Source organism: Puntigrus tetrazona, chromosome 14, assembly GCF_018831695.1.
Source record: "Puntigrus tetrazona isolate hp1 chromosome 14, ASM1883169v1, whole genome shotgun sequence".
Taxonomy (NCBI): Eukaryota; Metazoa; Chordata; class Actinopteri; order Cypriniformes; family Cyprinidae; genus Puntigrus; species Puntigrus tetrazona.
Window position 1 is genome coordinate 8,149,484 of NC_056712.1, and position 20,420 is coordinate 8,169,903.

The 20,420-nt window shown below is 39.5% G+C and overlaps 1 protein-coding gene and 2 pseudogenes across 2 annotated transcripts in view; all 3 read right to left on the minus strand.

The window, feature by feature from the left end:
* The window catches only part of LOC122357473 (protocadherin alpha-C2-like), a 98,002-nt gene that overhangs the window by 67,600 nt on the left and 9,982 nt on the right, over positions 1 to 20,420 (minus strand). The window contains exon 2 of one of the 2 annotated variants that reach the window (XM_043256887.1): positions 17,246 to 17,257. In XM_043256887.1, coding sequence (XP_043112822.1) covers positions 17,246 to 17,257 — 12 coding nt within the window. Of the gene's footprint in view, positions 1 to 8,004; positions 10,663 to 17,245; positions 17,258 to 20,420 lie in introns of those variants that run through there. The other variant, XM_043256886.1, reaches the window with a different exon arrangement.
* Positions 881 to 3,297, minus strand: LOC122357483 (annotated as a pseudogene).
* Positions 4,662 to 7,229, minus strand: LOC122357474 (annotated as a pseudogene).

Sequence of the window (20,420 nt, forward strand, 5' to 3'; positions counted from 1 at the left end):
GCGACACCACGCGGATTTATACATTCATATCCATCAAAACCTTCATAAAAAAGACCATCTTATCAAATTGCTGTTATTTGTCATTTGTAATTAATGCTAGAAGAAAATAAATAAATATTTGGTGTATCCAGTATATTAGAGGACATGGGGCATTATAGCTATCAAAACACAAATTCTGTATTCATATTTCATGTTAAATATATATATATATATATATATATATATATATATATATATATATATATATATATATATATATAAACTTAACTACATTTCAACATGAGAAAAATGAAGTTCTATAGTATTAAAGTCCCTTGTAGTACGATAGGTTGACCAAATATAACCTAATGAATATATTAGCATTGTCATGAATTAATTGAAAGGAATGCGTGCAACAGTAATTAATTTGCACAGCATAGCTATAATTTTACATTTAAGCATGTTTGAAAATACAAATCTGGGCATGTTTCCCAAAATGAACTATGGTTTCAAGTTTTTACTAATAGAGGTTATTGAAACTAATTACCATAGCTAGCATTGGTTTATGGAAATAAAGCATGGTAAATAAAAAAATTAGGAAGGAGAAAATAAAGGGAAGGCAGAAGTAGTTGTTGGATGTAAAAGGTCAGGACAGGCTCAGAACCACGGACAGCTCCACAAACGTGCGAGAATTAATAATTAAACAACATATTAAACTATTCATTTAATTATGTTTATTTCAGGAAAAAAAAAAAAACACTATTCACCATTAAGCCACTTTTAACATTTTAATTCTCAGAAATAAGTAATGTCTGTCAATAAAAAGAGGTCAATGACAGAAAACTTTAAAAGTCCCACTAAGTGCCACAAAACTACAAAAAAATACCGAAATGAAAATCCTTCAGTTTCTTACCTTCTCTTTATTAGGAAGTGTTTGCGTTCTGGTAAAAGTGTCTCCTCCATTAATACTGATCAGTTCTGCATCTCCAGGAGGAAATGACGCAGGGAAAACCACTACGTCACTCTTCAGCGTGTCCGAGCTAAAACACACGTCATACTGCTGAGTAGATTTGGAGTAAGACCAGCTCCCGTCAGGGTGAGTGGTGATCATCGGGGCGCTGTACCTGCCCAAACTACTGTCTGTCCTGTGACATTTTACAGCTATCAAACTGATGAGACTCAGGAAAAAGATGACGGACACGCACACGATGGCGATCAGCAAATACAGATTTAAATCCGAGAAACTCTCCTCCTTTATCGGCGCGTGTCTGAACGGAGTCTGGACGTCACCTGCGTTTTCAACAACCACAACATCAATAGACACAGTCGCTGACAGTGAGGGCTCTCCGTTATCACAAACCAAAATGAGCAGCGGGTGAGTTTTCAGGTCATTGTCACTCATTCTCCTCTTAGTCCTGATCTCCCCGCTGCTGCTTCCGATTCGGAACAGATTGTTTCCTTTGGGTTCAGAGATGTGGTAAGACAGCAGCGCGTTGTACCCAGAGTCTGCATCTACAGCCCTGATCTTGGCCACAAAGTAGCCCGCATCAGCAGAATAGGGAATGTTCTCGGTGTTCACGGAACCGAGCTCGGAATAGGGCGCCAGAATCCCGGGACTGTTGTCGTTCTCGTCCAGGATAAAACATTGACGCTCACGTTACTGCTGAGCGGAGGAACACCAGAGTCTGTGGCCTGAACTTTGAACCCGAACGTTTTGGTCTCTTCGTAGTTAAACGACTGTAAACTGTGTATATCTCCACTGTCAGAGTTTATGTTGATCATGGATGTCACCGGGCCGCTTTTCGAGCTTTCTAGTAAAGAATATGTTATCCGAGCATTATCTCCTTCGTCGGGATCAAAAGCAGATACTGTATGAATAACAGCTCCGATCTGACTGTTCTCTTTCACATAAACATTAATGACGGGCTCTGGAAAGCGCGGCTCGTTGTCATTCACATCAGAAACGTGTACAGTAATGACACTGGTGCTGGAGAGAGGAGGAGTCCCTTCATCAGTAGCTGTGATAGTCACCTTATACTCGGACGCGCGCTCTCTGTCTAGAGGACCGTTAACCATTAAGGAATATCTGCTTTTGTAAGTATTTTCTAAGCTAAATGGCACAGAATCTATTATTTTAAGCTGCACAACACCATTTTTACCAGCGTCGCCATCTTTAACTGTGATTAATCCCACCATCGTACCTGGAGGCGAGTCCTCCCTTATTTCATTAACCAAAGACATCATGCTTATTTCTGGTACGTTATCGTTTACGTCAATCACTTCGACTAAGACCTTACAATGTGATGCTCGCGGATTTGGACCCTTATCCTCTGCCTGAATACGAATCTCAATCGCAGCGGTTTCTTCATAATCTATACGACCTTTTATGATTATCTCGCCAGTAACTGTGTTGATAGAGAAAGCATTTACACTGTTATCATGATCATGATTTATAAAGGAGTACATGACTTCACCGTTGACACCCTCGTCTGCATCTTTCGCGTTCACCGTGATCACGGAAGCACCGGGTGGTGAATTTTCCGGTATGCGCACTTTATAAAGTGGCTTGTCGAACACAGGGATATTATCGTTCACATCTACTACATTAACTATGATCTGTGTCGTACCTGATCTCGGAGGTTTTCCTCCGTCTACGGCGGTCAGTGTGAGCTGGATCACCGGCTGTTTTTCTCGATCTAAAGCTTTCTGCAGCACTAACTCAGCAGACACACTCTGATCTCCTCCGCTCTGAACATCCAAAGAAAAATGCTCATTCGGACTCAGCTTATAGCTTTTTATCGAATTAACTCCAGCATCGAGATCGAAAGCGCTTGGTAATGTAAACCTCTGCCCAGGATATGTCTGCTCAGAAATATTAAGATACAGTTTTGAGGTGCGGAACGTCGGTGCATTGTCGTTAACATCTAAAATATTTACCTCGAATCTGTATATGTTCATCGGCGCATTAACAATGGCCTCCAACTCTAAAGAGCATTTCGAGCTCCTGCCGCAGAGCTCCTCTCGGTCTATTCTTTCCCTGACAAAGAGAATCCCATTCTTTGCATGTAGATCAAAATATCTTTTGTTTGAACCCGTGACGATCTGAAATCCTCTCCTCTCGAGGTCTTGCACGTTCAAGTTCAGATCCTTTGCTAAATTTCCTACCGTGGTCCCAGTGTTCACCTCCTCCGATACGGAATACACAATCTGCCCGTTTGCGTAACTCCAGTTATTAAAGAAAAGCACGATAAAAATCCACTTAAATCCCCGGCAGCGTTCTGTCATGTCCATACTTCCTCAGGTTAGTAAAACTGTGGCTTAAACAAAAAAAAATATATATATATATATAATTCACATATTCCGTAACACGCTTGCTGCTTTCTTTCAAAACACCGAGATATCAACCCAAAGCGTCCCAGTCCTTTCAAACAAAGACCTCTGACGAGGCGAGGATCCCTGCCCAACGAAAGGAGGAGCTTTACCGAGATGCAGGACAATATTACACGGGTAGCCACTGACACCGTGTGGACAAACATGCTCTATACTTCAAAATACCCCGCATTTTTTTGGACATCAAACTTACGCAACATATTGAAAAGATAACGTAGGAACCAATCCGCCATATCTTGATATATAAGACGCCACTGATCACAATCAGATGATCCAAGATATACTGGATAAAACAAGCAATACAACAGATGAAATCTAAAAAATAGCCTACAGGAACCCGAACGATACACATCGTGTTGTTATGGAAAGGTGCATTAATAATAAACATGCCAGTAATGATATTAATAATAACATATTGTTGAAAATATGTAAACTTTCGTTTATTAAAAGGAATAGTTTACACGAAAAATGAAAATTAGCTCATAATCTACTGACCCTCAAGCCATTCTAGGTGTTTTTGACTTTCGTCTTTCAGACAAAGTTTCAAAAAAAAAAAAAAAAAAAAAAAAAAAAAAAAAAATCCTGACTCTTCCGACCTTGATAATACTGGTGAACATTGGCCTTTATTTTAAAGCTCCATAAAATGGCATATATCCGTCGTAAAACGAACCGTTTTTTAACTTCTCCCGTTCGTTACCGGCGTTTAGTTCCGTTCGTCTATTCTCTTTTGAGTTTACTTTACGTAAAACAAGTTCAGAACCACGGACAGCTCTTCGCTCGTGTATTTTACAGACTGCAATTAAATCCACGCGAAGCGAAATTACTGCACAAAAGCAACAAATAACACTATCAAATAAATCAAGTGATTGTGATTATGATTGTGATTGTGATTGTGTTATTATAATGCTATCTATGCTATCTATAATGCTATCTATGATCAAGGCTATCAGCACCATGGACAGTAGACACTTTCAGACCGGGCAGGAAGCACATGAACATGAAAAATTTTTAGCTCATATTGTGAATGTAATTGAGACACAAATAGTCAAAAAGCAACCTATAATTGTCAGCAATATAACTAAGGTTTTGCATGTCTTTTAGCATCAGAGTTTTCAGCACCATGGACAGAATGCAGTTTAAAACTATAAGCGAAGGAAATAGGGAATAAACGAAACGAATGTTATTTTCTTCTTCGTTTATATATTTGAACAGCAAGACGAATACAAGAAAAATAAACAGCAGCACCAAACCACAGCAAACAAAATAATGTCTTTAGCTTGCTTTTAATTTAATTATCTTACCTTCTCTTTATTAGGAAGTGTTTGCGTTCTGGTAAAAGTGTCTCCTCCATTAATACTGATCAGTTCTGCATCTCCAGGAGGAAATGACGCAGGAAAACCACTACGTCACTCTTCAGCGTGTCCGAGCTAAAACACACGTCATACTGCTGAGTAGATTTGGAGTAAGACCAGCTCCCGTCAGGGTGAGTGGTGATCATCGGGGCGCTGTACCTGCCCAAACTACTGTCTGTCCTGTGACATTTTACAGCTATCAAACTGATGAGACTCAGGAAAAAGATGACGGACACGCACACGATGGCGATCAGCAAATACAGATTTAAATCCGAGAAACTCTCCTCCTTTATCGGCGCGTGTCTGAACGGAGTCTGGACGTCACCTGCGTTTTCAACAACCACAACATCAATAGACACAGTCGCTGACAGTGAGGGCTCTCCGTTATCACAAACCAAAATGAGCAGCGGGTGAGTTTTCAGGTCATTGTCACTCATTCTCCTCTTAGTCCTGATCTCCCCGCTGCTGCTTCCGATTCGGAACAGATTGTTTCCTTTGGGTTCAGAGATGTGGTAAGACAGCAGCGCGTTGTACCCAGAGTCTGCATCTACAGCCCTGATCTTGGCCACAAAGTAGCCCGCATCAGCAGAATAGGGAATGTTCTCGGTGTTCACGGAACCGAGCTCGGAATAGGGCGCCAGAATCCCGGGACTGTTGTCGTTCTCGTCCAGGATAAAAACATTGACGCTCACGTTACTGCTGAGCGGAGGAACACCAGAGTCTGTGGCCTGAACTTTAAACCCGAACGTTTTGGTCTCTTCGTAGTTAAACGACTGTAAACTGTGTATATCTCCACTGTCAGAGTTTATGTTGATCATGGATGTCACCGGGCCGCTTTTCGAGCTTTCTAGTAAAGAATATGTTATCCGAGCATTATCTCCTTCGTCGGGATCAAAAGCAGATACTGTATGAATAACAGCTCCGATCTGACTGTTCTCTTTCACATAAACATTAATGACGGGCTCTGGAAAGCGCGGCTCGTTGTCATTCACATCAGAAACGTGTACAGTAATGACACTGGTGCTGGAGAGGAGGAGTCCCTTCATCAGTAGCTGTGATAGTCACCTTATACTCGGACGCGCGCTCTCTGTCTAGAGGACCGTCTACAACCAGAGAGTAATAATTTTTGTAATTCGTCTCAAGTTTAAAAGGCACTTTGTTGGACACGACACAATGAACTACACCGTTTTTGCCGCCGTCCCTGTCGATCACTGACACGAGAGCTACAGCAGTGCTTACACTGGCGTCCTCTTTCACTGTATTTAGGAGTGAGGTCACGGTTATCTCGGGCTCATTGTCGTTAATATCCAGCACCTCCACCAGGACTTTGCAGTGCGTGGACATCGGAGGCTGTCCTTTATCACTGGCCTGTGCGCGGATCTCAAACGCATTGTTCTCCTCGAAATCTATATTGCCTTTGACTGTGATAACACCAGTATTCGGATCAATTTGAAAAATGTCTAAAATGTGATCTTGATCTGTCTCTCTAAGCGAATAGATAATCTCACTATTTGTTCCCTCATCTTTGTCTGTTGCGTTTAGAATTATTACAGTGGTACCAATCGGTACGTCTTCAACAAGATCAGCTTTATACAAGGAGCGACTAAACACAGGAGCGTTATCATTATTATCTAAAACTCTAATACTTATCTGAGACGTGCCTGATCTTGGTGGATTTCCTCCGTCTGCAGCGGTAAGAGTGAGCTGTATCACAGGCTGTTTCTCTCGGTCTAACGCTTTTTGTAAAACTAGCTCGGCAGAGACACTCTGCTCTCCTCCTTTGTGCACAGCTAAAGAGAAATACTCATTTTGGCTTAATTTATATGTGCTCACGGTATTTTTTCCTACATCCGCGTCAGACGCATACGAAAGAGGAAATTTTACTCCCGGTAAAGTGTTCTCAGCGACGTCTAAATACTGAGTTTTAGCAGTAAAGGACGGAGAGTTATCATTTACATCCAGAATATTAATTTCTATTTGATAAAGCTTCAGTGGGTTGTTGATAACCGCTTCTACGCTGAGAGTACATTTAGATGCTTTGGCACAAAGCTCCTCTCGGTCTATTCTGTCGCTCACATAAAGAAATCCAGTTTTTAGATTTACCTCGAAATATTTTTTCTTGGATCCCGTGACAATCTGAAACACGCGCGACTCCAGTTCCTGAACATTAAGGTTTAGATCCTTAGCGATATTTCCCACCGATGTTCCCGGATTAAGCTCCTCTGAGACGGAATAAGAGAGCTGTCCTGATACCGCGTCCCGACAGCACTCTAAAACAACGAGCACGACACACACCACGATAGATTTCCTTCTGCACGGCGAGAACATCGTTACATCCGGTGAATCCCGTGCAATGATCCACGAAAGAGCAGTCTGTATTCCAGGTTCATCAACGTGAGTAAAGAAATAATGAACAATATTCCATTTTAGCGACAAAAAACAACCCGAGGCCCGCGCGCACTCTCTTCTGCGTCCAGTCTCTCTGAAACAAAGCCATGAGAAAACTCCTCCCAGATAAAACCGGGAGGGGCTTCCAGACACTGGAGACAGCTCGAGATTCAACGGACTATAGCGACACCACGCGGATTTATGCATTCATATGCACAACCCTCTTTAAATGATCCCAAACAAATAATCATATACTATTGAAGTTAATTGTCTTTTCTAACTATTACTACAATACTTTGACTGCGTGCGCGTACCTACTTAACCATATTCTGGGGACCAAACTGTAGCCAAAGGGAGGTAAACTTGATAAAATCTCCAAAAGAAAACCTTCATTTGCAAAACTGGTTCCTAAATAGACTAAACAAGGTTTTTTATTTTTTATGTTCATTTATTTATTTTCTTGAGAAATGAAAAATAAATAGGTTTAGGGTTGGTGCAGTGCAAAAGCACACAGATTGTACAGTATAAAAACCTTTACGCCAATGGAATGTCTCCATTTAGTCAGTATATGTAAATGTATATATTGGACACACACATACATTATATATACAGGAGAAACAGAGAAAGTTGTGAAAAGACCACAAGTTCAGAACCACGGACAGCTCCACAAAGCGCAAGGTTTTGGTCTTACGGTGTAATTCTGATATTAAGTCATTCCTATAAGTTTGTTTACTTTAGCAAAACATTATTAAGCATTAATCCAGTTTTAACAATTACATCTCAGAAATTTGTAATAAAACTGTCTTTCAGTGAAACCTAGTCAATTATATTAGATGCCCCGCTAATTAAAATAACTAAATAAAAGTAATTGCAATGAAACACTTTAATACCTTACCTTTTCTTTATTAGGAAGTGTTTGAGTTCTGGTAAAAGTGTCTCCTCCATTAATACTGATCAGTTCTGCATCTCCAGGAGGAAATGACGCAGGGAAAACCACTACGTCACTCTTCAGCGTGTCCGAGCTAAAACACACGTCATACTGCTGAGTAGATTTGGAGTAAGACCAGCTCCCGTCAGGGTGAGTGGTGATCATCGGGGCGCTGTACCTGCCCAAACTACTGTCTGTCCTGTGACATTTTACAGCTATCAAACTGATGAGACTCAGGAAAAAGATGACGGACACGCACACGATGGCGATCAGCAAATACAGATTTAAATCCGAGAAACTCTCCTCCTTTATCGGCGCGTGTCTGAACGGAGTCTGGACGTCACCTGCGTTTTCAACAACCACAACATCAATAGACACAGTCGCTGACAGTGAGGGCTCTCCGTTATCACAAACCAAAATGAGCAGCGGGTGAGTTTTCAGGTCATTGTCACTCATTCTCCTCTTAGTCCTGATCTCCCCGCTGCTGCTTCCGATTCGGAACAGATTGTTTCCTTTGGGTTCAGAGATGTGGTAAGACAGCAGCGCGTTGTACCCAGAGTCTGCATCTACAGCCCTGATCTTGGCCACAAAGTAGCCCGCATCAGCAGAATAGGGAATGTTCTCGGTGTTCACGGAACCGAGCTCGGAATAGGGCGCCAGAATCCCGGGACTGTTGTCGTTCTCGTCCAGGATAAAAACATTGACGCTCACGTTACTGCTGAGCGGAGGAACACCAGAGTCTGTGGCCTGAACTTTAAACTCAAACGTTTTTATTTCCTCATAGTTAAACGACTGCATGCTCTCGATCTCTCCTGTCATTGAGTTTACTTTAAGGAGCGCTGAAACAGGTGTACCAGTGACAGAACTTTGCAGTAAAGAGTACGTTATATGTGCATTCTCCATGGCATCCGCGTCAGAGGCAGTCAATGTGGATATAATGGAGCCAACTTTGCTGTTTTCGCGCAGATATGCATAAACTACAGAATTTGGGAAGCGAGGCGCATTGTCATTCACATCAGAGACCTGCACTTGTATTACTTTCGCTCTGGACATTGGCGGCGACCCTTCGTCTTCAGCAATGACTGTAATGTTATACTCTGTGACGTTTTCCCGATCCAATACGCCATTTAAAACCAACGAATAGTAATTCTGAAAAGACGACTGTAGTTTAAATGGATTGGAGTTGGCAAGGCGAACGTGCACTGCTCCGTTTTTACCCGAGTCTAGATCTGATACCGTCATTAGGGCTATTACCGTTCCTTTTCCTGCATTTTCATCTACAGGGCTAAGAAGTGACGTCACACTCACGTCCGGGGGGTTATCATTAATGTCTAGCACCTCTATTAAAAGCTTAGTATGACCCGACATAGTCACTGGACCTTTATCGGTGGCTTGGACTCGGATTTCAAAAGCGCCGTTCTCCTCATAATCAACATCACCCTTAATTCTGACATCGCCACTTTGCGCGTCAATTTCAAACTTCTCCAAAATATTTTGGGGTGTCCGACTAATAAATGAGTAAACTATCTCCGCATTCAATCCTTCATCTAGATCTCGAGCCTGTAGTCTGATTACCGTGGTGCCAGTTGGCGCGTGCTCGGCTATGGAGACTTTATATAACGGTTTACTAAAAACGGGAGCGTTGTCGTTTGTATCTATTACGTTGACTTCGATCGTTACGGTTCCAGTCCTGGCAGGGGATCCGCCATCTACCGCAGTCACTGTGAACTCGAGTCGCGGCGTCTTCTCTCTGTCCAAAGCCTTCTGAAGCACTAACTCGGCGGAGATCGTTTTATCACTATGCGTTTGTACATCTAACGTGAAAAAATCGTTAGGTGTAAGTTTATACGTTTTTACTGAATTCACTCCAATATCGGCGTCATGCGCGCTCTCCAATGGAAAGCGCACACCGGGCGCGGTGCTTTCACTAACGTTAATCACTACAGAGCTCATGGGAAACACTGGAGAGTTGTCATTAATATCAAGAACGTTAATTCTTACCCGGTAGAGCTGAAGTGGACCGTTCACTACGATTTCCAGATTAACGGAGCACGAGATTACGCTTGAGCAAAGCTCCTCTCGATCGATCCTTTCGCTCACCTGCAAAGCTCCCGTCTCTGCATTCAAGCTAAAATACTGCTTTTTAGAAGCCGACACGATACGGAAGCCTCTGGATTGCAGATCTTTTACTGAAAGGTTCATGTCTTTAGCTACATTACCGGCTGTGGTTCCCTGTTTCACCTCCTCCGACACGCTGTATGAGATCTGGCCGGTTACAGCCTTTAAGAAATGACAGGTCAAAGCAAATGAGAAGCAGGCTAGCAAATACCTCTGTGAAGATGTAAACATCTTTGCTTATTTTGCCTCCACAGTAATTCTGAAAATCGCCATCAAAACGAATGAGAGTTGAGGAAAGGATCTGTTCCGGGCCACCACAGACAAAAGGAAACAGCCGTGTATTTTCTTTTATCCTCAGGACAAACCCATAAATCCAAAAGCATGGAAGTTTTGCATCCGTCAGAAATCCTCAAAGCCAGCCCAAATCAGCATACAATATTCCATAAATGCCTAGATGGTTTTTCGCATCTAAATCCGACGTTCTATAGCGAAGAGGTTTAATACAAGAGATACACGAAGGAGATGGTGAGAGAATCAGAGAGCGAAGACAGACAGAGAAAGAGAGAGAGAGAGAGAGAAGGGGGCTGGTCATGATTAGGAGGAGGAGGAGGAGGAGGAGAGACACACCTTTAACACAGCTAGTGGAACAAGAGCGACACATAGTGGCTTCTACATTAACTGCAGTTTATGGGGTTTAAAATACTTGAAGAATTATACTGATATACAAGGGTTAAGTGTACTAGGCCTACTGCAACTAAATATGTTTATCTTACTTTACATTACCAAGACAAAATAATCAGTTTTACTCTTTACATTTCACATAGACATTTCACATTGCACCCTATTTTCACGGCTTTTCCCAGAAAGCTACATAGCCTTACATAAAGCTAAATGTAATTAAATTAGATAAAAGGTTTGCAAGTCATTTGTAAAAAGCCCTCGAGAAATCCTCATCTGTTCCTTGATTTAGTATGTATAGTCAGGAAAAGTTTACCGTTTACTTTTAAACTCTTACTAACCAAGTGCTTGAAATAAATCCAGAAATCTGCATAAGCACGTTCCTTTCCGCTAAACATTAGCTGAAGAACTAATCAGAAAAATAAATAAACCCTTTTAAAACTGATATGCGTATTTCCTGACACCCAAACATCACCAAACAGAATTATATATATAAAAATTGTTTTCAAACAACATAATCAAACGGCAGTAGCAAACAAGGTAGGTTATTTCATATAGTATAAGGATAAAAAAAAAAAAAAAAATATTATTATATATATATAGCAAAATACTTATTAATCTACAGGGAGGCTTAATTTTTTCTACAAAGGTTGGCGCTTAATGTGTTACTGTTGTAAGATGCTAAGAATAATAAATATTAAATGTTACAATAATGCATTATATCAATATTCATAATATTAATAATGGTGTAAAATATACATATTAACTTAGCAAAGAGCAAGCTTACCTGTCGAGAAGAACCTCTGCTCTTATGTATATGGGTGTCACCACACATTAAATTAAGATAAGAGAAAGTTAAAAAGAAAATATGCACTTCTGATTTAAGTTACTAACTTATATAAAGGATTCACTTGAATGTCATTTAAATTGAAGCGTATAGTCAAACCGGTTAGACTTTCTGTAACTCAAAAACAAACAAGCAAACAAAAATGTATTTAAGAATATATAAAGAGTGCAGAGAAAATTTTTGTTTTTGTTGCAGTTAGACATTATTCTATCAAAAAAAGGTATGATTGTCGATGCATTTAATTACAAAGTATAAAAGCAAGCGTCTGTATACTGCCCGAGATTTATTTTTGAATAACGAGTGTGTGTAGTTAGACTGAGCGTGTTGGAGCCGCATGATTTTAAAAGAATATAGAATTTTTAAATACCCACACACGCAAATAATCTCCTCATTTCTTGCTTTTTCCTATACGAACGAGACGCTTTATAAACGAGAGCGCATGTGAGAGAAATAAATCACGTAAAAGTGGGGCATTCTTAATATTTCACCGCATGTTTCCTGAAGATGTGTGTGACCGAGGCAGGAGAGATAGAGAGAGATAAATAGAGATGGAATTTACGTTCAAATTCTGTGTAATCCAGGGATTAGGTTCCGCTAGCAGCCTCAAATGCCCTATTTCTATTCCCTCAAAATGATTTCAAATATTAATAATCATAATCCCCTGCACTGGTAACAAAAAATATGAAGGCACATCACACTAGGCCATAGAAATAGCAAGTCTTCTCAGACAATAGAGTAATGTAGCAAATAAACAATAGCACCGGCCCAAAAATGTTACAGAATCCTTTCTGAAAATTGACTACACTTTTCTTTATTTTAGCAAATATTATAAAGAAGTCTCACTGATAAGAACAAGTCTGTTTGCACATTTACAAATAATAATAGTGATTAACGTAGCTTATTGTAAACATAGCCCTAATTTATTTATCTTTTAATATAGCGGGAAACGCTATACACATCCTATATCCTTTTCATTTAATATGTAAAATGATATATAGTTATTAGGGAACTCTGAATAAAGAATAAAAAATCTTGATGAAAAAAAAATGGGAAAGCTTACTTTTAGATATGCACCGAGTTATTAGTCTCAATAACCGCTGTTTAATTTGCACTAAAATGAGCCTATGATCAATAACAGCATTCAAAATATGATGCTTGAACGTGCATGTGTAGAAACATTATTGAAATGAAGCATACTGAATGAATGCAACAGAATTCTTACTATGGCATATTCATTAACCAGAGGCTGGATCTGACCTTTCTGTGTCTGCGTGCATGCGTGAGGGTAAAAAAAAAGCCTGAGGATGCGTGGAAGCACTGTGAACACCAGAGGGGGCGGTTGGATAGTGTGTGTGATATCATCAAGGGTGGGGCTGCCACTAGAGATGTGTGAGGAAGGGTCTTTAATATCTCACTGTGGTAATCTGATCTGATATCTGATTGATTATAGAGAGACGGAAAGAGTGGATGCTCTGTGAACCGTTATATTTATCAGAGAATCAGGATTTAGTAAGAGAAAAGGTTAGTATGGCTATATAGGCGCATACGTTGTACGTACATATGTCCCTGGGAAAGAGAGAGAGAGAGGAGAAAGGGGGAGGGGTGATGTTGTCAGGCAGCAGAAGATCCCGCTCCGCAGAGTACGCCTGTTGCCACGGAAACCGCATTACAGCAGGAGGGGGATTTTTCCGAGACCCCATTCTGCTTTAAGTGAGAGTGAGGCGATACTAAAGACAATTGATCAAATGAGCTGTAAATCACGGTGTTTCATTACTATCTCATGAATATTAACATTAAAAGCGAGTCATCCATCTGACAGACAGGATGAGGAAATTATAATCTTTCTCATCTGCATCTCTCTCTGTCTCTCTGTCTCTCTCTCTCTCTCTCTCTCTCTCTCTCTCTCTCTCACACACACACACACACAGGTCAGCTCAAGCAGTGATGTGTTGCAACAGCAGCATAGAGACACGGTCCTGCTGACTCCTATCACCTCCCCCACAAACACGCTTCTGCTACGAGCCAAAAACACTGCTAACACACCCTACTGCGCATTAAACATTCAACAGATTACAGCATTGTTACACCTGACATTTGCCATCTACATAAAGAAATCAAAATAACACCACACCAGAAACAAGACAAAAGAAAATACAACTGCAGCCCTTATACTTTAAAATGCCATGTTTGTAATTATTTGTAACATTTATTAGCGATTTCTGAGTGAAAAAGGACCCAGCATGGAATAAGAATTAACCCGGTTTATGTTACTGGATCACATGTGAATTTTTTATTTTATATATATATATATATATATATATATATATATATATATATATATATATATATATATATATATATATATATATATATATATGTAATTAAAAAGATGGGAATATGTGCTAGACGTAGACAAAAGAATATATGAAAAAATGTGCTGCAAAATTATGTGTTTCTCCTGATTAAGTGTTTGACTTTAAGAGGATGTAATCTTTCAGTAAAAAGCTGGTACTTACACACAAAATATGACAAGACTACAGGTTCTTAGAAAGAGACAAATGCAGCTGCCTTCTCAATGACATATAGACAGATCTGCGAGGAGAAGGAAATGCTTCAGTGTGTAAGATTAATAAGCAGACAAGCTGGATGAAATTGTGACTAACACTTAGATCTGTTACAAGCTATATTTTAAGTTGGAAATCCGTTGGCTGAAAAACCATCCCTCCCGTAGGCCACACGCATTTTACAACCCATTTCATGCCTTTGCCCTCTGTTTCTGTGCTTCTTTTACATTCGAATTGCGCCATAAGCAATCAAATATTTCAGATTAAATTCTGGTTTTGATACATTTTTAATCAAAAGCAAATTAATTCCACCATGTGTTAATATTAACTGAGCAGATGCCATCAAACACACACACACACAAGTGCGAATCTTGAGAAAGATGAAACTCTGAGAGAATTTTAATCCAACTAGAGTTTAATCTTTCATTTCTAAATCTGTGCTCAGATTGCTTTCCACAGTTGCTCTGACGGAAATGGGACAGGGCAGGACGGGTCTGTCAAAGAGACAGTAACAAGGCCAGGCACATACAGTACATGCACATTAACCTCCAATTCATAAAGCTGCACTTTAACAAATACTGATACATTTAATAAAGGGACAGAAATGACGTTTTATTCATTAACAATAACGATTACTGTAGATGCTCACCACAATTCGGCTCAAAGCCCGAAACTCATATGCACCAGAATTCAATCATCTCTAATTCACTTGAAAAAGGTTAGACGGCCAAATGAGACAGATAAAAGCCCAAATCATTTCATCTGTCACAATGCACTGCTCAGTAAGTCTAGGCATAAGGGTAATTTATTTGATATTTATTTGAAATCTAAAAGCTGAATAAATGCGCTTTTTGCTGATCTATGGTTTATTATGATAGGACAATATATGCCTGCGCTATTTATGACTGGTTTTGTGGTCCGGGGTCACATATTGCTAAAACACAACAGTGATATATTCCATACAAAAATATATTTAAAAAAAAAGAAAAGAAAAAGCATATACATTGATATAAAGAATATATACATTTATGGAATTTATGCAATTCAAATGAATAATTTTAATGGGACATCGTCATATAAACCTTATATTACAATGAAAGGAGATTTAAAATATACATTTATACTTCTAGTTTAAAAGAATGAGCTTCGATGTTTGTGAGTTTGGTATGAAACGAAGGAACATAAAGAGAAAAAATGTTTTGTTTGCGCATGAAAAATAAAATCCCCTTCAATCCCATAAATAGGCTTTTTAGGTAATAAGGCTAAAGCAGCATGTGACGAAACGGCTTCTGCTGAGAGATGCTCTGGCTGCTCACACTGACCAAAAGCTCTGATTGGCTCCTGACACGCACTGCAACAGCTATTTCATTACCTGATTGGTTAAGTGCACTCTGTTTGATGCTCCTGGCTATTTGATTGGCCGAGGTGTTACCGTGCACAGCTATGCTGGTGAGAATGGTGATTGAAACTGATTTATGCGTGTAAGGCTCTCAGGAGAATAATCGACCAATGAGGTCGGAGTATTGATTTACATTTTGCCTGGTTTTGTTCACAGATGTGTGAGCCACGCCCTCAGAAAAACCAATGAGGAGAGAGTGTTTCACAAGGACAGATGATGCGTAAATCACACACACACACACACACACACACAAACGAACAATCTGATGTAAATAGGTCATCACCTATTAAACCAAATCAATTCTGACACACTAACACATATTGAAACAGAAAGAATGAATGACGTATTGACAAACACTGCTAAAGTGTAAACTGGTGGCAGCGTTTTGTATACAAAAGCTAGTGCAAGCACACACAAACACACACACAGACATTTACATGCACCCAAAACACACAATAAATCATTACACTGATCCGCCACCAGGTGGAGATTTTCATTTGTGAGTCAGTTGTGGAACAAAGAAACCAAAGCTCTTTCACACACACACACACACACACACTCTCTCTTACACTCCATGTCAGAGGAAATGAAAATGCAGCTGGCATAATGTTAAGACAGAAAGGAATCCACTCAGCAAAGGCAGAGCAATCTGATAACACACATATCACAAATCTAGACTGTAATATTTATTATATTGTGCATGATTTGTACAGCATTGCAGTGTTATTCAGTTGCCTATTGTGCGTTGTATTCATGCAACTAATAAAATTTGTTCTAATAAAATTTGTTTCAGATTTAGGATGATTTCACTAGAACAATTTGTAGTCACTCACATACATACAGACAGACAAAGAGAGAAAAATGTGATGGCATACAGTGACATACATTATGTTGGATATCTTTTTTTTTTTTTTTTTTTTCAAATCTTGGTCACCAAACTATACAGCATATAATCATGTAAGTAACCCACACACATTGTAGTAATCTAGTGACCTGCTGTTGTAATAAACACGTTTGACCCCTATTCCCCTATAATCCATTAACCTGGAAAAAAAACGTGCACAAAAAATATAATCCAGCTGCTCCCCACGCATGCGACCTAATTATTTACTTACTTGTAAATACTATTGTTTATAAACTCAAAAACATTATTTGTATCCTCGGTGGTTTATGCTTCGTGTGTGTGACTGTCGATTGTGTGTAAACGGTGCGGTGCAGATTTCGGTGCAGAGGAATAGATAGAGAATAGATAGATGGAGTGGTGCTGCAGGCGACTGTGTGCTGGGGTACTGCAGAATGACATCAGCAAGAACGCTTATGGGACGTTTCAAGTGGACAGAAACAGAACCTAGTGTTCCCAAAGTTCTGTTCTATATTCAACCTTCTCTCTCTCCTGCACACACACACACACACACACACACACACACACACACACACACACAAGCCAAACTTCTTTCACTCTCCTCATCAAAACTTAATTTCACTTGGTCTCATGCATTATCAAGAACTTCACATCCTAATTCTTTTATAACCACTTTAGCTATTTTTCTATCTACTTCAAAAAAAAAAAAAAAGAAAAAGTAGTCGTCGTCATGGTCTTACCTTGAGTGTGCTCTGGGGACGCAGCATACGCATGGAGGTTGCGATGAAAAAGAGAGAAGAAGAGAAAGGAGCAGAGGTTAGTACTTTACTTTTGTTAAAGCGTCGACTTGAAATGCACACGTTTCAAACTCAAACAGATGTGATATCCGGTCAGAGGCCCGGCTGTGCTGAGACACAAAGATGGACATTTGGAGTTTTCCTGAAAAAGACCTACGGTTGCTTATTGTATATGGATTAAATAGGGGTTAAAATACCTGTAAAACCAACTTAAACACTGAAATATAAGTCAATGCGGCCACCATGTACTTACCATTGTTATTTTACGTCCATAAATATCGTTCCATCGTATGTTTTTTTTTTGTTATGGATTCAGATTTTATATGTAAATTTAATAAATGTATTTGAGATGAGCATGCAGAAGTTTTACATTTCTAGACTATTGGGAAAGCATTTATAAAAGGTCAAAGCATCAAGACATGCCAAAAAGACACTAAACATGCCAAACCTTTATATAAACACACACACACGCATTTCAGCCTTCTAGCCTCTAGAAGCCTCTTCTACTTCTTGCAAAGTAAATATCTTTGTAAACATAATTGCAGCAGATAAGGTCTGCAAACCTGAAAACACGCTAGTGCACTTTTTGGCCCGAAAACCAAATATGCATTATAACAATAATCCATGACAGTGACCAAAACCACTTTTAAGGCCAAAGAGCAAGCGCATCATCAATATTAATGCCTGTGACTCTCAAAGATAAACTATGCGTGAAAAAAAACAACTAAAAAAATCCAAGGCCAGGGAGAGAGAGAGACGTGATTAACAGCGTGACGAAAGGAGGCAGTGAAAATGGAGCAAAAACAGCAAAAGCATAAGAGAGCGAGCAGACCGGTCACGCAGACAAGAAAAAAAAAGAAGAGCAGCATGAAAGAATGAGGTTAGTGAGGGAGTGAATTAAAGAAAGATAAAGGCAAATTAAACCGGGATTAAGAGGTGGAGAAAAAGTGAGGGGAAAACAAGATAAAAGAAGTGTGTGAGAACCAAATTAGACAGGAAATTAATGTTACAGTTTTTAGTGGCTCCCGATGGACTAAATGTGTGTGCATTGCACGTGTGAATGACAGGTCTTTTGCATGCTGGATAAAGTTCTCTCCCCCTTCAGACCGCTGTAAAGCTGATGACTTTCCTCTGTAATCCCATTAGAAAGCTCGTAGTTGGATTACCGTCTCCCCGGTTATGCTGACAGGCCTAATACAACAGCACACATCAACACCACCGGAACCACAAGCTCGTTGGACCAGATTAACCTCAAAACACCTGAGCTGCACAGACTCAGCCGAGAAGACTCTCTCCAAAGCCAATCTGAAAATATCAATATCAACACTCACGGCGTGGCAGAGCGATTCTGAAGAGCGCAAGGTCACTGCTAACTTGAGTATTCCCTAACGACTGTTCAAGAGCGATCAACACAATTAGTCACATCGGTGTTCATTATTAACTGACGGAATGGATGAAATGCTTTTCCGTCTTCTTGGTTATGTTTAATAAAACATCGCTACAGTGTTCACTGCATCTTATTTACGTTTAACAGAAAACACAGAAAGAGTATGAGGCATGAGACCAGACATTTTCAGCCTTTATAAACCCAACAGATTATCAGTGAAATGGAAACATCCAGACAATCTAATATTTTATAAATCGCGTACAGATCCCAGATGGTTTACAGACCTAGTCAGCGCTTTCAATCTTTTGCACGCAAAACTAATCGTACAGGAAAAAAAAAAAATAAAAAAATCATGTCACTGACAAAGATAGCACCTTCACATGTACTAGCATTATACTGTTTGTCAGTGACCTTTACCGAAGGTAATCAGCAATCACACAAACACGTACAGATAATAAACCATTAAAGGTATTGTGTGCATTCATAATTATTTGGAAAAGTGAGAGAGAATGAGATCGAGGCATAAAAAAAACCACACATCAAACTGTTATGAGCAAATATTATATGCAGTTATAAAATGTGTCTCTCACACACACACACACACACACACTTGAGGTGTGTGAAGTTTATACACCATGAATATTACAATGAGCGCAATGAGAAGGAACAGCAGGATGACGAGTGTTGAAATGAACAAGAGATGGAAAAAAGATGAAGGAAAAGATAACGGACAAAAGCAAATCTGACACCGATTCAGAACCTGAGTTAATCTGAACGTCTTTCACGGCTGACACACACTGCTCTCTTTCAGAGAGAGCAGCTGCAGAAGGATGTGGCTGGAATCGCTCTTAGATGTAATGAACACACACACACACACACACACACACACACACACACACACACACACATCCAGAGAGCAGCAGAAACACAGGAAAACCATGTTAATTCCCTGCACCTGCATGCCAACCACCATTATTCTCAAAAATAAACCACAAGCAAACACGGCTTTGTATAACCAGGCTAATATGGACATAAAACCTAAGCTCTATTAATTTGAGCAAAAATAACTTACTACAATTAATGTTTCACATCCCTAGTGCTCATTAAAATATTAAAAGATATTTGCAATATTAAAAGCAGACAAAAAAAAAAGTATTTTTAACCATTTACCAGAACTAAAATTAAATTGTATTAATGCAAAATAACAATAAACATTTAAAAATAAATAGTTGCATCACGAAAAAATCCATTATTAATCCACGATAGTCCATTATAATCAAACTGAGATTTATTAATGTATTAATGCAACCTCTTAACTCTAGTCAGTGTAAACAAAAACTATGCATGCAAAACAAACAGAACAATTAAAGAAAGACTACAGAATAAATTAAGAGACGGAGCTTTCAAGGTTATCCACACAAAACCTCTTTTTAAAAAAAGAAAGGAGAGAATTCAGCCATATTTAAGCTGCAGTCAGTGAACAGACTAAATTATTCACATCGTGCTGGCCTACATCTTCCAGGCAAATGTCTGTGTGTGTGTGTGTTCATGTGTGAGGGATGCAAGGATGCTGTTCGGACTCAAACATGCTCCGAAATTCACAGCGACATTAAAAGCTTCTGTGAAATCCCCAAAAGAACGACTCTCACTAGAGAGGTCACTGTGATAGAGAATGAAAACTGAAGCTAGAAATTTACAGAGCAGACCATTAGCACAAGTAGAGTGTATATG